The sequence below is a fragment of the Branchiostoma floridae genome, chromosome 15, assembly GCF_000003815.2.
Source record: "Branchiostoma floridae strain S238N-H82 chromosome 15, Bfl_VNyyK, whole genome shotgun sequence".
NCBI lineage: Eukaryota > Metazoa > Chordata > Leptocardii > Amphioxiformes > Branchiostomatidae > Branchiostoma > Branchiostoma floridae.
Window position 1 is genome coordinate 5,179,531 of NC_049993.1, and position 13,514 is coordinate 5,193,044.

Genomic DNA, 13,514 nt, shown 5'->3' on the forward strand with positions numbered 1-13,514 from the left:
TTTCTTGTTCATTGATTAAGGCCATGTTTGTTTGATTATATGGATGATATCTAAATTGGCATCCATTTTTGGATGTTTCCAGGAAAGATTTTTTAAACACTTTATCGTACAAAACAGCTGTAAAATAAACAAACATATGCCATTATTTTAAGTTGGAAAAAATACTGAGTGGTGAAAATATCTATATGACCTTGGCATTTCCGTATGAAATGCGATTCCTTAGTTTTATTGATGTGGATGTCTTGAATCACAGTCTGTACTTTGGGTAGCCGTTTATCACTTTGGGACCTATTGCAAATTGGGACATAATCTACATGATAAATGGAGCAATATATACACATAAGCAGCGATAGAGACACACCATATATTCTTTATTTATGTGGTCAATAACGGTAGTACAGTATTCTCAATAAAAGTTACTCTCCAAGAAGAGGTTAGGCTCCGTTTTTTTAACGTTTTTTAGTCGTTTTTATCGGGCTTTGTATTTTGTATAGTATCTTGTGTCAAAACCTAACACAGGTTTTGACCCAGCAAGATACAATACAAAATAGAAAGCCCGATAAAAACGACTAAAAAAACAGCCGGAGCCTAACCTCTGCTTTGAGAGTAAATAAAAATACTCTCTTAGGACAATTTAAATACGTCTCCATCTCAGCAGTTTTTTGTATACAATACAAAATACAAATGTCACTTTACAGGTGACCTTGATCTCGAGAATACACGTGGCTTAGGGGAGAACGCAGCCCCGGTCGACTGAGATGTCCATATGTGCTTGCTTAGACCAAGGAGGTACTAATAATGTAGAAAATGCCTTCCTGCCACTTTTCCACCACGAATCACAAAGATGTCACAATCAAACCACCGACCCAGGAGTATGTGGACTTTGCAGCGTCTTTACTTGAGGTGGAAGGCTCCGTCCACAGGTATGGCCACGCCAGTGATGAAGGACGCTTCTCCGAGCAGAGGAACGCCACGACGCCGCCGACTTCCCTCGGGGTGCCTCAGCGCCTCATCCCGACCAGCCTGCTCACCATGCCCTCCATCCCGCTGGTCCCGAGCCTCTCCTTCATCGGTGCCCGCGCCTCCGTGATGCGCCTGGGCGCCAGCTGCTTGGCGTAGCGCCTCACCATGTATACGTACTCCATTCTGGATTTGGCCTTACCCGTGGTGAAGTACGGGAGGCTGGGGCTAGTGTTAGTGGATTCTATCCGAAACGTCTGACCGTTTCCAAAACCATATCCAGTTGCTTGAGTAACTACTTTTTGGCCTCTCTCTTTTAACAAATAATCAATGTTCAAATCGCTTGGCGCCGACAAATAGCCATAGACTTTATTTTCATAGCACTTAATTACAGTGCTTACGTACAAAAATAAAGAATACTTCGTATTGTTAAAGCCGCGTGTGCTCACCCAGCAGAAAAGATTATTATATAGTTGGTAGTCTATGAGGGGGCGTTATTTCTGTGTTTGCTATTGTTGTTTTACTGAGACCACGAACTCAGATATTTTCGTGCTGTCAACTTTACATGAAATGAAGTTTATTCAAGAATAGCGACAATGATCGATACAAAGACAGAAGAAAGTTATGATTTTCTTCACAATAGCTATTCTTCAAGCAGAGGTTGTTTCGGGGGGATACAAACGTATTACTAGTGGAAATATTTCTAACCGCAAAGAAATCCCGACTATTAGTACTATCCCCGACCCAACCACTGTTGGAGAATACACAATGACTGCATCAGTGGAGGTAAAAATTTGACCAACTCACACCCCGTAATCTCCAAGCAGATCATGAGGTGGCCTAAGATAGTATCAAAAGCTGGCCAAGGAGTGCAGATGGCCTAGGTGGTCACTCCTTTGCCAGCTTTATGATACTGTCTAATGCTACCGTAGGATCTGCCTGGAGATCCCCCCCCCCCCCGCTTTAAGGTCACATGTAACCTTGCTGACCCCTATTCAGCCAGCGTTATGCCCGCAGGCAACTTACCTGTGATGCCGCATAGAATACCATCCACAGCTGCCTAGCACTTATTTATCATTATTCCCGTTCCAAAGAGCAGCAGCCTGTGGGAAAACTGCTTTATTCCAAAGATGGTCGCTTCAGGGAACAACTATTTCGTCGAGACAGTAGTGGTAGTGTAAAGGATCTTCATTATTTACCTGTGCTTCTTACCTGGACGAACTTACGGACGACGGAGGATACTGGGATAACAACCTAAAACGACAGGTCAGTATTCAACTTTGCTGATATCTATATCTCGACAGTTCACAATCGGTCTAGTAGTACTGCAGTACGTTACGCTTACGAATCGTTGTACACATTGTTATCAGTACTCTCTGTTCATAGATTGAGTACTAAAAGTATAGTAACACCTTTGCCAGCCCCTACTTTTTGCTGCAGTACTAGTTTATTTGTAGACGTAGTGAGTAAGTATACACATAGAAGTGAAAGGAGAACACTGCCCTTATGCATTGTTTATGTCACGGATAAGTCCTAGCCTGCTGCAGTATTATTAAGGTACGCGGTGCCCGTGTTAAGCGTTCCCCCTGTCTGTGTATGTACGTCAACATATGCCTGTGGCTGTAGTAAAAAGCGTTTGAATGTCGGACCTTGCTTGATATGCTTTTAGTTTTAGTAATGCTATGTGCCCATAACCGATAGCTCATGCCACTGTGACAGTTGCCGAGCTTCGGCCGTATATGTTGAGCGCCCGAAGGTCGCTGGAGAGCTCCCAGACGATCACTCTTCCCCTGCTGTGCGACAGGGGTTTTACAACTGGCCTTGAGTCAGGTCCCGATGGCTATCAGATTCAATTAAGGGCCATTAAACAGTGTTGTCCTTGTGTTAGGGCATAGCAGGATAATTGATACTACAAGAATTTTAAAAGCTGAAAAAAAGTTTGCAACAAGCACGTTTCGGCCGTGGAGATTTTCACTTGGAGACCTTTACAACATAATAAGTTATTTTCGAAAGGGGAGAGAGCAGTATAGGCTAGCATTATTACTTTCTGCCGTGTATTTTTCACACGTTGTAAGTCCTTTTGGCCTTCAGGCCGTCAAATGTTGCTATTTCCCAGTAAATGTTGTGGTTCTACCACTTTACTATCTACACTGACAATCTGTACGTAGTAAATAACAGGGAGGAAGCTTAGAACAGCCGGACCTTTCATCTTTAACACGCATGCCACCCGCACATATCTTATTAATTATCTTCAGGTACAATGTACGTATGCTGGTAGCACTCAGCTGGGTATTATCGTGCCCTTTGTTGACCCGTACAGTTGTTTCGACTAAGGCATAGATTAGAGATATGTCATAAGTTGTAGGTGTAGCACAGTAGTTAGCGTCTTGCCCGAGGGTCCACTCAGATAATTTACGGCTATTGCCGACAAAAGCATTACAAGCACAACGAAGACACCCAAGGCCGTGTTAAAGGTGATTTTTCACGTGGGACCTTACGTGCTTTATTTGTTAAGTGTGACAGTAGAGGACAGTAGAGTCTAGTTGGGAAATATCATAGCACCCGGTACCCGGCTTGCCGCAAGTTTGCATACAGGTAATTCACTGACAGATGTTAGTTCTTTTCAAATGTACTCACTTTATATTACGTAGATTGTCATAATCGCAAGCTCCGGGACGATCCATCTCAGTTTCAATATTTTATGTGTTTTGTATTTGTTGATCGCTCTAATCTCGAAACCGACCCATCGGTGGCAAGTCTTAAGAGCCATGTACAATGTTGTTGTGATCTCCAAGACGATAGGAGCCAGCTTTGTATCAATGTTTTTTGTGTGTGTGTCTTTTGGCATTTAGTACGCCTTTTTACGAGAAGGCATAGAGGTGCACTGCTAAAAAGACAGGTGCACTACTAAATGCCGCAAACGTGAGAAACACATGGACGCGGAGCCGGATTCTATTAGAGTCATATATTTGTTTAAGTAAACTCTTGTGAGTCTCAAAAATGTGCGGTTGAGTTTGTCTGTGAGCCCCAGACAGAGCTGTCATATGTACGCATCATATTTACGCCCCTGCCCTACACTCCCTCACCTTACATTCCTTTAGGGGCAATGGGCCACGTACGGCACATAGTCTATCCTTTGTTTGAGCCAAGAGGCGCCAAAAATGTTACATCTTATAAAATAATTTGTTATCCTGTTTCTGTTCATTATTCAATCCATACCACTGACGGCAGCACGGCAAAGACGTGAAGAGTAACAAAATCCAAGAACTGTTTCAGACGTTTTCCCTCTAGATTCGACACAGTCACTGAGGTGTTAATTGTTTACAAATTGTTCCGTACAGGTGTCATGCAATAAAGTTCTATGTCTATGTCTATGTTCCTTTCATATTGTTCAAGGAGGATACGTACGTAGTGCGACAAACAGATGGAGGAGCGAGCGACCGCCTTTCGCCAGAGGAAACTTTCCTCCCTGGTTTACGACGATGACGAAGTCGAGGAACTATGGGCGGCCGTGGACTCGGGCAACTTCGGCCAAGTTCGGAAGCTGAGCCGAGGGGAGCTCGAACTCGACCGCGTGTACGGCGACAGGGCCTTTAACTTCCTCTGGCAGGTTCGTCCTGAAACACAATCTATCTCCGACAACGTTTTATCTTACTTAGATGACGTTTTTCTGTTCTAAGTCTTTATGATATTCCACCTGTGGTCAAGACTTAAGTCTTGATACGATCTTGCCCCCCAGCAGCTTTCTTTCTAGAGTAAGTTGTTTACTAATTTTTAGTATATATCCCTGGTTTATATCTTTCTTTATAAACCATGCAAGGAGTGGTATACGTACAGTCTGACTGTAATCATTTTACGTATGATACATCTGTTGTCATAAGTTTTGATTTTAGGTGGCACACAGGCTTAGAAAAAGATACCGTGGTCTCTAGACTAAAGAGTCTCAGGTTTGAGTGTAATTAAGGTTCGAACTACAGTGAAACTTGTCTAAAAAGACCACCCTGGGGACCAGTGTAAAGTGATCGTTTTAGACACGTGGTCTTCTTATGCAAAGAAAGAAAAATTGACAAGATAGGACAGACACAATGATTTCAAAGTTATGGTCTTTAAAATAGTTTAATTCCACGAACCTGTACATGTCCTTTAAATCATTGACAAGCGTGCATTCATGCAAGGTTAAGATATGCATATTGTATTGCTATACCAACTGAAGTAATATTGAAACGTTTCCAAAATTTAGAGCTTTTCTTTCCAGAATGGACCAACACCAAGATAAGATTTCTCAAAAATGCACTTAACGGTGGTGTCGAATCAAATCTTCCGATATTTTCTAAGGTGTCGAATAAAATCTTCCGATATTTTCTACGGTGTCGAATCAAATCTTCCAATATTTTCTACGGTGTCGAATCAATGCAAATCTTGCGATGTTTTCTACGGTGTCGAATCAAATCTTCCGATATTTTCTACACCAGGCAGGATTTAAGAACCACTTGGACATCGTACGAGAGCTGATTCGCGCGGGCGCAGACGTGAACTGGCGGCAGCCCTCCACGGGTGACACCCTGCTGATGTTCGCCGTCAAGATGCAGAAAGAGGAGCTGGTAAGATTGGTGGAGATGTCTCGGCAATTTATACTTTACTTCTGTTGCAGTATCATAAAAGCCACAAGAGTCCATATTCAAATTTTGACCACTAAATAGGGTATTTCAGTTACTGTAAAAGTGTCTGGCACAACGCCATCCGTTTAAAGGTCTACTACGCAGTTATTTGCGCTTCAAACCGAAAACAAAAAATCCGTTTTCCGGCCATTTCTTTATATAGTTAGTTGAATCAAGCCTACCACGTTACGGAACACTATTCAAGGCATGTCAGGAGTCGATATTTTCCCCGTGCGAGCGCGTTTGAAAACCTGGGAATCTGCACGCCCGCCCTGGGTTTCAGCCATTTTGTTTCTTCACCGACGAAATCCGAGTAGTCCCGAGTCTGCCCGAGCCTACCCGGAGATTGGTCACGTGGTTCACCGTGACCTTTCGCACGCACCCGGAACTCACCGGAGATTCCCGACCAATAACTGTTGTTGATTGATTCTTGTTTGAATTCTCACCAGTGCCTAACTAGGGGGGTCAACAAGTTACAGCACACGTAGGACGAAATGTCTGTAGGCTAATTCTCTACGTTACAAACGTGAAATAATGACACAAAAGTGTCAAAAAGTGTCAAAAAGTAGTAGTAAATCTGAGATTTCTTAGTTCTAGAATATTTCAAATTTGAGCGCAAAAAACTGCGTAGTAGACCTTTAACAGCCTGCATTCAAAGCAATTAAATAAGTACAAATGTACAATGTATATTATGGGAACCTCAAGATATAGCTTCACTGGCGATTTTCAACCCCTTACGCTGCGTCTGCGCTGCGACCGCTGTGCGCCAGGTCACTCAACGAATTTCGTAGATAACGTTTTCAGATTACGTTGTGTGCTGCATTGTCTCTTCAACCACATTTTGATATGCACCGCATTCCAATTATGAAATGAAATGTCACACGAGTCCAATTTTGATCGCTGCACCACACAGTGTACGGTCGCTCTGTGTTTGTAGTCTTAAAGACAAAGGGAACAGATGTAGCCTAAGCGCCACAAGACTGGTCTGCAAGTGGAAAACTAGTACCAGTATTTGATGCCATCTCGTGCTGTGGTACGAGTGTCTCACGTGTTTTAACCTAACTGATGTCATTCTAGCCTGATTTAATCGCGCTTCTTAGGCCCGTCCTACATGGCAGGGAGGAGCCTACTAGCTCCGGATAGCGTTACACAGAGCTAATGTCATTCAAAATATCACGGCTGTTAAAAACGCTTGATAAAACTTTTAAAAGCTTTCTAGCCCAGTGTGTATTACACAGTTTCTCGCTGTCGGGGCATGTTGGGCCTCCTTCCCGAGACCAGTGGAGGGGCTCAGCCAGAGGCAGGATTTAGTCAGGCTAGGAGCACGCACGATCGTATCAATTTTGCACCGCTCGAGGCAAAAGGATCAGGTTGAGTGAAAGACAGACAAAGGAGCTACCGGCGTGTTATTGATAGTCCTTAATTATCATTTGACTCCCCAAAATACTAATGGTAAAGGTTAGAAGTACAGGTCTGGAATTATGTTAATATTCAAGATGACAACGTTTTGGTAAGTTTTGTTGCATCGTTTTGGGTTTTGTTTTGCGATAGACATAGAGAAAATTGTAGAAACAGCCAAATGGTAAAGCACAGCTACTGTACAAATGCTCCGAGAGTTTTTCAACATATTGCAAGTACAACAAACAGGTTGCCATGGCTGTAAGCTCTGTCCAGAGAAATACAACCCTTTTCAGTAGCAAAGAAGCTGTCCAGCAGCAACAACCTGGATTCAAACACCGAAGGTCTTGCAGGATCAACAGCATGCAAGCATGCTACACTAATTACTCTTTGCTAACTTTGTAAATGAATTTTTTAAAACTCTTTATTGATATTTAACATAGTAGGCATACACATGATGACAGTCCGAATGGCGCTCTAAATGAGGGTTTGTAGAAATGTAGGTCCGGGACATTACGCCTGTCTGTGAAAACCAACATCGTAATATTGCATAATCTGATTTCCAGGTGTGTACGCTGCTGGAGGAGTGCGACCCTCCGAGTGACGTGAACCTGCCCAACAGCTGTTTTGAGATCCCGCTCCACGCCGCGGTGGATGCCGGGAATGTGGACCTGATGCAGATCCTGCTGCAGAGCAGGGCCAAGATCAACTTCAAGGTCAGGGAGGAAGATTCGAACTTTCAATTTGATCGTAAATGTGGTACAATGTAGCTTAATGATTAGGTGTTCGGCACAGAATCAAGGGCCCTTGGTTTGATCTCCAAACATGTCCCAATGTTGTTACACTTTACTTTTCTCACTCTAACACTCACTCAGGCGAAAAAGAGTATCAAGCTTTGGTTGAGGGCATACCCTGGATAGGACATTCAAAGTGGGTCCATCCACAGTATAAAAACCCCACCATTCTAATATCGAAAAAAAGCAGGGCTTCTTCCTGGTGTGAGTGTGTGATCAAACTTTACAGTTTGGTCTCCAGGTTGCCATCTTGAAAAGGTGAAAGTCACCTGTTTTAAAGTCAATACTTCCACAAATGTTGTAAATCTAAAAAATGATCTAAAAATAAATAAAAAAGTGGGGATTGTACAAAAGACCAGACAGTTGACTTTCAGTAGAACAAATGACAGGACTCTAAATGCAAGTCCTCAATGACATCCAAGGTCTTATATAATCTTTCAAAGACTTTTCAATGATCACATTCAGTCAATGACCAATATCAATGATTCAAGTTTTGTTGCTGATCTTTTGGTCCAAAATGGGGTCTGAATTTGTAAGATGTAACGATCTACCAACGTCCATGATTTAATCAATGAAACAACACAATGAATCTATGTGCATCCTCCAGAATGTAGATGGCGACACTCCCCTGCATTACGCTGTGAAACACGACAACAAGGAGATCGCCTCCATTCTCCTAGACAGCGGCTGCCGGAGCGATATCGCAAATGACAAGGGCCAGACATGTCTACATCTCGCTGCCATGGGTAACAACATGGACCTGGTCCAGCTACTGGTAAAGGCGGGATGTGACGCCAACGCCAGAGACAAGGCGAAAAAGTTCCCACAGGACTATGCCACAGACCAAGCTATTGTGGACTATCTGGACATGCAGCCAGCAATGGATTAGAACTCAGCCTTAGTGCTATATTGTCGAGCTTGGGAAAAATTCAAATGATAGAGGTTGCATTGGTTTGAAAAGAGCCGCTTATTTATTCTATCAAGGAGGTTAATGCAGTATGAGGGTCTGCATGCTCTTTTACGTAAGGCGTAGGCAGCCAATTTTATTTCCCGTAATTCGTAGGGAAAACCATCTTATCTACGTAATTCGTAGCGAGGCGACCAAATTTAGCGTAATTGCCTTCCTTGATTTAGCGTAATACGTAGGGGGTTCTTTTAAATTCAGCGTAAATCGTTGTCGGAACTCCCCATGCAGACCCTCCAGTATGTTTCTACCATCTCAAAGTTGTCAGAAAGTTGTCATCTGTATCCTAAAAGTTGTACCATTCTCCATTTCTTGTTACTTTGAAAGAAGTGTGTTATCGAATTGTAAGGAGAGTGTTCTTCTTTCGCCACTGTTTGCAAAAGGTTACATTGTACGTTAGAAGCATCCTATTGTTTTCCTTCTCAGGTACTCATTTAACACCAGTTTGTGTTTGTTATGCTCCTGTCATACAGTCAATGAGGTTCCGCTGTGTTTCTTGATTGCTAGGAAGTAGCAGAATCATCAAATTGACCAAGAGTTGTACTTTTCACCTGAAAATGTACCCCATTGCATTGTACTGGGCTTGTTGACCTGCTGTATGATAGGACCTCTAAGGTGGTGGGTGAAAAGGCTAATTTGACAATAACTCTATTAGTCCATTTCATATTTTTTATGGTATTATGATGCCTTTTTGTCTTATCATCATAAAACTTGTTTGGGCACATTTCACAGATAGTGATAAAAGGATGTTTACGTATGATTCTAATGCCATGAAATGGGTAAGGTAATATCATGAAATATGAATTATGTTATTTTGCTCCCATTTGTGCCATTTTATTAGTGAATTGCAATTCTAGGTGTCAATTTGCACCCATTAGCGCCATTTGGCAAACGCCTGGAGCAATTTGACACAGTTTGTTGCAGATTTTACAAAAACTCCTTTGTTGCAGGTCTCTGAGTCCAGTGAGATAAATACTACTATGTAGTATACCACACTCGTCTGGGGGTTCTAGGCTAAGCTCTTTATAGGTATAATTATATGAAAATAAATTGAGAAGGGTGGAGGTGTGATGTTAAAATTGTTAATACGAGAAATGTAAACATTGCTGGAATAAATTTGCAACTACAGTTGTCAAGATTTAATCGCTCAAAAATGTTGGTTTACATGATCACACTTTTTGTCTCATTTTGTAGCACACATTGTGTTTTCAGCAATTTCACAACATCTGTCTGTCATTAGAAAGTCACAAGCATGAACACAGTCAGTAGCAGCAATGGCGATAAACCCTAGCCAAATGTCAATCCAAACAACTCCTTGGATGGAATGATATATGTTATGATAAAATCCTTTTTGCTAATCACCTGTCAATGAACTAATCCACCGCGAAAAGCAGTTTGATTCATACTCTTTTCCATTTTGTCACACCAACATATCACAGTTTGACATAAATATATATTTTTAAATATCTAAACACAATTCCTAAATCAAGCATACCGGTAAATGCCAGTACCACAAAGAATTACATATTTTACTACATGGGTTTACAATCCATGCACTCTATATACATGTAATTCTTGTACATTGTACATACAAGCACATTCCTAAAGTATATTCCTGGGTCTGTTATAGAAGCATTCCCAAGTTAAACAATATGGATCAGTTATACAAGAATTCCAACATGGGTGTATTATACAATATACACGTATTTGCAAGTTGGTGTCTTATGAACAAGTTACATTTTAGCTTTTAAACATAGACATATTCTATACTGCTCTACACTGTTTGTCCCTTTCATGTTACCGGCAAGAAGTCCTCAGGCAAGAATTTGCAATAAACTTTATTATTATTATACATGTATCCCCACGTGGGTTCCCCTAGTTGTCTGCTCCTCTGGGGTAGACCTTGAGCCACAGACCGTCCCTGGTCCTGGTGATGAGGCGAGCGACCCGGTACGGAGGTCTGGTCTCGTCCAGTTCTAACCGGTACCTCTGGAGGGTCAGCGCCACCGTGACCTTCAGCTCGTTCATGGCAAAGTGCTGACCGATGCAGTTCCTGTTGCCATGGTAACACAAGTGGGCAATCAATTCTACAACAAGGTATTCAAGTTGAGCAACTGTGTCTATTATCTCTAATCCTTTATCCATGTGGTAACGTACATCTGTTGTTTGTAAAAACGGCATTAACCAGCGGTATTTTTAATATTGTAATTTGAAACCACAGTCATTATACTTGATATCCCTAAATACCTTATTTTTACAATGGATATAGGTTGCCCTATGAATAAAGGAAAACAATTAATTAGTATTCAGATATAGTCATAAGAACAGTCATGAGATACTCATTCATTAAAACAAGATGTGATCTATCTGTGTAGCACCAGTGGCTATAGTAAAGTCTGATAGTCAGCCACAGGTTGTTCTATCCTCAAAAGATCAACCACGTTCCTAGTTCATGGGGAGAATCTGGTCTGTAATGTTATCTTTAGACACAATTCTCCACTGATGTTCCAAGGGAGTTTTATAATACATTGTATCTGTATTGATAATGACAATCATTGAGCCTTACCGAGATCCAGCTGAAAAAGGAATGAAGGCATGGGAAGAGCGGCCCTTGGAGTTCTCAGGCGAGAAACGCTCAGGGTCAAATTCCTGTACAGATAGGATGGAGTAAGGTTTAGAAGCATTGTCACCAAGGATTGTAACACCAAACATATTTCAACTCTTCTTGCCCAGAGCTTTGATCCACTTATTTACCATTTCTAAATGTAACATTGAATGCAAATGATTATCACACATGCTACTTATGATATTGTAATCCACTCACCATGACGTTGTCTCCCCACACATGGATGTTATGATGTAAGCTGTGCACTCCAATGCTCACAGAAACACCTGCACATTGGAACAGACAGAATGTGGTATGTCTGTACATGTGTACATAAATAACATGATCAACAACATGTCAACTGCAAACATTATCAGATGAATGAATTAATTAGGGAAAAAGGCAATCTTAAATTAGGATCTTATACATGTACATAGATTAAGCAATATAGCAACATCATCTTCTTTAATCTATGACATAGCAGGGCTCAAAATACTGGGTGCATGTGCACCCAGGTGCACCCAAAATTGGAGCTGTGCACCCAATTACTTTCTGTGGGTGCACCCATATATTTTCTTCGGTTTTACGTATGTAAAGATATCAAAGTATACTAGTATGCATTCTTGACATCTAAGTGTTAGAAAGATAATAAAAATGTCTGTCATGGTACTTGTTTAAGAATTTTATAGCTTGTATCTAAGTTTTATCATTAGGTTATTACTTAAATTTAAGTGGTGCACCCAAAAATTTTACCGGTGCAATGGCCTAGTGGTTAGAGTGTTCGCCTTGCATTCGGTAGGTCGTGAGTTCAATCTCCGGCCGAGTCATACCAAAGACTTTAAAAATGGTACATGCTGCTTTCTCTGCTTAGCACTCAGCATTCGGGAAAGAGTATGGAAGTTGAACACACACCACTACCAGTGGACTAGCCCCCTGCTGTAGTAATTGCGTTGTGTGGCCCAAGGGCTACTGAAACGGAGATGGGCGCCGCCCAATGCGCCATCAGGCGCGGGAAGGACTTTAACTAACTAACCCAAAAATTTTTTTGTGCACCCAATCTTTTAAGCTGGGTGCACCAGTGCACCTAATCCCAAAAATGAAATTCGAGCCCTGCATAGTATTAAGATAATATAACAGGTGCTGACCTGCGGGGATGCTTCTCCCATCAGGAAAGGTGTGCGGCTGTGTGGTGAGCCGTGTCACCCCCGGGACAGGGGAGTGCATCCGCAGACTCTCCTTGATACACATGGTGGTGTAGGGCAGCTTGGACAGGTCCTCCCTACATGTAAGCAAAAAATCCTAATCTGTTTGCACCTGGATTTTGGGTTTCCAAGCCATTAATCCTTGACTATTGAACTATTGATTGAACTGTGACCCATTGTTACACCTCATGGGGTGGTGTGGCATAACTGCGGGGTGTTTGACCCAGAAGCTAGCCTCAGGCCCAATGTTCAAATCCTTCCCTGCTACAGATCTTGCACTTTACAAGACTTAAATCTCTCCACCTACATGTAGGTGTAAAAACTTTGGTTGGGGAGGTAAAAAAACGTAAAAGGAGAGGGTTGGGCTCCACCTCCCAATACTGTCGGTGCCCTAGACACAGTGGATAACAACCCACTCACCCCTACGGTTTTAAAAAGGCTATCTAAATTACCTTTACCTTTACCTTTTCAGACATCTTTCCTATCTTGCACTAGAAAACTCTGCATCAAATCATTTACCCTTGACCCTTGATCTCTGACCCACCATTTGACCTCTGCCCTCCCCTGCAGCACTGCGTCCACCTCAGCGCGGCACCTGTCCTGGCAGGCCGGGTGTTTGGCCAGGTTGTAGAGGATCCAGGACACACCGCTCGCCGTGGTGTCGTGACCCTCGAACATGAAGGTGTCTACCTCGTCACGGATCTCTCGCTCCGACAAACCCTTTCCGTCTTCGTCCTACACCAGACATAGAAACATCACACTGCTATATAGAACTTGAGCCTCGAAATAGATCTCAAAAATGAGGTCATAGCCAATAAAAGAAATACTTGGGTGGAAAACTGGACCCAAATGACTCTCTCATAAAACAAAGAAAAAAACATTTTCGTTATTCAGAGAAATCATACTTTATGTACAGCCAAACTTCGATGGACA

General features: G+C 42.2%; 2 protein-coding genes across 2 annotated transcripts in view; one reads left to right on the top strand and one right to left on the bottom strand.

Annotated features, from left to right (window-relative positions):
* The first annotated feature begins 1,978 nt into the window (after positions 1–1,978).
* Positions 1,979–9,586, top strand: LOC118432003 (putative ankyrin repeat protein RF_0381). Its single transcript, XM_035843468.1, has 6 exons — positions 1,979–2,226; positions 4,357–4,570; positions 5,433–5,561; positions 7,583–7,732; positions 8,418–8,789; positions 9,010–9,586. The coding sequence occupies exons 2-5, from the start codon at positions 4,385–4,387 to the stop codon at positions 8,697–8,699; spliced, it is 747 nt and encodes a 248-aa protein (XP_035699361.1). The 5' UTR covers positions 1,979–2,226; positions 4,357–4,384; the 3' UTR covers positions 8,700–8,789; positions 9,010–9,586.
* A 302-nt stretch (positions 9,587–9,888) lies between these two features.
* The window catches only part of LOC118432226 (leukotriene-B4 omega-hydroxylase 3-like), a 9,511-nt gene continuing 5,885 nt past the window's right edge, over positions 9,889–13,514 (bottom strand). The window contains exons 7-12 of the mRNA XM_035843757.1: positions 13,409–13,436; positions 13,126–13,316; positions 12,525–12,658; positions 11,599–11,666; positions 11,341–11,423; positions 9,889–10,827 (exon numbers count right to left, since the gene is read on the bottom strand). Of these exons, the coding sequence (XP_035699650.1) occupies positions 10,650–10,827; positions 11,341–11,423; positions 11,599–11,666; positions 12,525–12,658; positions 13,126–13,316; positions 13,409–13,436 (682 nt within the window). The 3' untranslated portion in view covers positions 9,889–10,649. The remainder of the gene's footprint in view (positions 10,828–11,340; positions 11,424–11,598; positions 11,667–12,524; positions 12,659–13,125; positions 13,317–13,408; positions 13,437–13,514) is intronic.

Bases quoted from the DNA above. Each gene is read 5' to 3' on its own strand.
- LOC118432003 (XM_035843468.1), top strand. From the start codon at position 4,385: ATGGAGGAGCGAGCGACCGCCTTTCGCCAGAGGAAACTTTCCTCCCTG. The intron at 5,562-7,582 runs GTAAGATTGGTG...TCTGATTTCCAG, and splicing joins AGATGCAGAAAGAGGAGCTG to GTGTGTACGCTGCTGGAGGA. The intron at 7,733-8,417 runs GTCAGGGAGGAA...TGCATCCTCCAG, and splicing joins GGGCCAAGATCAACTTCAAG to AATGTAGATGGCGACACTCC.